The sequence below is a fragment of the Nicotiana tabacum genome, chromosome 13 (assembly GCF_000715075.1).
Source record: "Nicotiana tabacum cultivar K326 chromosome 13, ASM71507v2, whole genome shotgun sequence".
In the NCBI taxonomy this organism is placed as follows: Eukaryota; Viridiplantae; Streptophyta; class Magnoliopsida; order Solanales; family Solanaceae; genus Nicotiana; species Nicotiana tabacum.
Genome location: NC_134092.1, coordinates 19,429,103 through 19,431,511, shown reverse-complemented (window position 1 = coordinate 19,431,511; position 2,409 = coordinate 19,429,103). Strand labels below are relative to the sequence as shown.

The following is a 2,409-nucleotide window of genomic DNA, read 5'->3' as shown; positions in this document are numbered from 1 at the left end:
TGTAACAATATATACCGAAATTTGTTATAAATAAAGTTTTTTCCTGATCTTCCGGGTTTATTTTAATTTGGTTGTACTCGGAATAAGTGTCGAGGAAACTCATTAATTCGTGCTCGGCCGTGACATCAATCATTTGATCAATGTTTGGCAGTAGGAACGAGTCTTTCGGTCACGCCTTGTTAAGATCTTTATAATCTACACACATGCGAAACTTATTTTTTTTCTTAGGAACTACTACTACATTAGCTAGCCGGTCTGGATATCTTACCTCTCGGATCAAACCGATGTTAAGTAAGCGGGTTACCTCTTCTTTGACGAATTTATATCAGGCTTTGGCAATCGTGCGCTTCTTTTGTCTTACCGGAGGTATGTTAGGATCCAAGCTTAACTCGTGTACAGCTACCTCTGTCGGGATGCCTGTCATATCTTCATGCGACTATGCAAAACAATCGGCGTTAGATTTAAGAAATTTAATGAATTCGGACCTGGATTCTGGGTGCAGTCCTGTCCCTAAGTGGAATTTCCTTTCTAGGAACTCTTCGAACAATGCCACTTGCTCCAGCTCTTCCGCTGTGGACTTCATTGCATCGGTCTCTTCTGGAACTTGGAAATATCTCGGCACCTGATAATTTTCTGACGCCTGGCTAAATTCATCTAGTTCAGGAGTAGGCGCCGATCCTTGTAATTGCCATGCCACGTGTTCCTTTTCATTTCTACTCGAGACCAAAATTGCATTCATCTCTCTTGTCGCCGGTTGGTCACCCCTTATCTGCTTAATTCCCTCGGGCATTCGAAACTTCAGCAATTGATGGTACGTTGATGGTACAGCTTTCATCTCATGCAACCATGGCCTTCCCAAAATGATGTTGTATCCCATATCAACAAAGGGGTAAGTAATAAAATTTTCATTCTCGTGCAACCTTCGAAAAGAGTTGTTTTCATTACTCCTTCAGCATTTGTGAGTAATAAAATTTCTCCTCGAGTTGTCACACTTGCGAGGTTGAATCCGGCGAGGAGCTTTGTTGCCGGAATGATATTTTCGGTGAGTTTATCTTGCTCCAATACCCTATATTGTATGATATTATCCAAACTCCCTGGATCCATTAGAACATGTTTAATCTTTAAATATAGCACATTTAAAGAAATTACCACTGCGTCATTGTGTGGTAGTAGCAATTCGTCTGCGTCCTCCTCCGTAAAAGTGATATTGTCTTCCCAAAGCCTTTTGCTATGCGTTATTGATACTTTCGTCTTCTTTGCTGTTGAAAAGGTGACCCCATTAATCTCGTTCCCTCCGAAGATCATGTTGATTATTTGACATGGGGGATCTTCTCCTGCTTTCGAGGGTTCCGTGTTGTCTCGGTTATGACCATAATTGTTCTTAGCTCGGTCACTCAAGAATTCTCTGAGATGACCATTCTTCAGTAATGTTTCCACTTCTTCCCGGAGATGTTGACAGTCCCTTGTCCGGTGGCCATTCGTCCCGTGATATTCACACCACAAGTTGGGATCCCTCTCGCTGGAATCAGATCTCATTGGTTTTGGGAATCGTGCTTCTTTGATGTTTCTCATGGCCGATACCAACTCCACTATACTGACATTGAAGTTTTATTCTGATAATTTAGGATAAGAAGGATCTCGTGATCCTGCTACTTCTTTATCCTGCACTGATCGATTGTTTCGACCGCGATCAGTCCTCTTGTCAACGGTGAACCTGCCTGCTCTCCGAAAACCTCTGTTGTGGCCTACGGTTCGTTCGTAGGGCAAAAACTGGCCCCTCAAAGTCCGCTTGTACGCGTCATAAGCATCCTTTGATTTTTCCCTATTCTTTTCTCGTCCTTTGGTCGATGATGAAAAATCAACCTGATCATTTTCGATCCTTATTTTTGATTCGTACCGGCTGTGAACATCCGCCCAGGTCATTGCTTGAAACTCGAATAGGCTTTTATTTAATTTCTGGGAAGCTGCGTCTAAACTCCTCGGCCGCCCATTCATCCGGGACAGCCGGGAGAAACATTCTCTCCTTCGGCAATCAGGTAACGAACTCTCGTAGCAGCTCGGACTCTTCTTGTGCAATCCTGAATATGTCGGCCTTTCGGGGCTGTACTTTTCTTGCCCTGGCATGAACCTTGATGAAAGGAATCCGCAAGTATTTTAAAGGATTAGCCTCGTGAGGGTTTCTCCAAATTTCTTCAGCAGCCTAGATTCAGTTTCGTGAGGGGCTAAATCATTTCCCTTTATCGTCGTTCTGTAGGTGGTAATATGTTCCTGGGGGTCTAAAGTTTTGTCATACTTTGGCAGTTCAGGCATTTTTAACCGCTTCAGGATTAACTCTGGTGCCGCACTTGGCTTGTACGATAATTGAGTATACTTTTTCAAGTCCAGACCTTTCAGCACTGGTGGCGCGCC

General features: G+C 43.5%; 1 protein-coding gene across 1 annotated transcript; it reads right to left on the bottom strand.

Moving 5' to 3' along the window:
* Positions 1–831: 831 nt before the first annotated feature.
* LOC142168008 (uncharacterized) lies at positions 832–1,572 on the bottom strand. The gene has a single exon (XM_075228656.1). The coding sequence runs from the start codon at positions 1,570–1,572 to the stop codon at positions 832–834; it is 741 nt and encodes a 246-aa protein (XP_075084757.1).
* Positions 1,573–2,409: the final 837 nt, after the last annotated feature.

What these genes read in the sequence shown, in the direction of transcription:
- LOC142168008 (XM_075228656.1), bottom strand. Translation starts at nt 1,572, where the DNA reads ATGAGAAACATCAAAGAAGCACGATTCCCAAAACCAATGAGATCTGAT.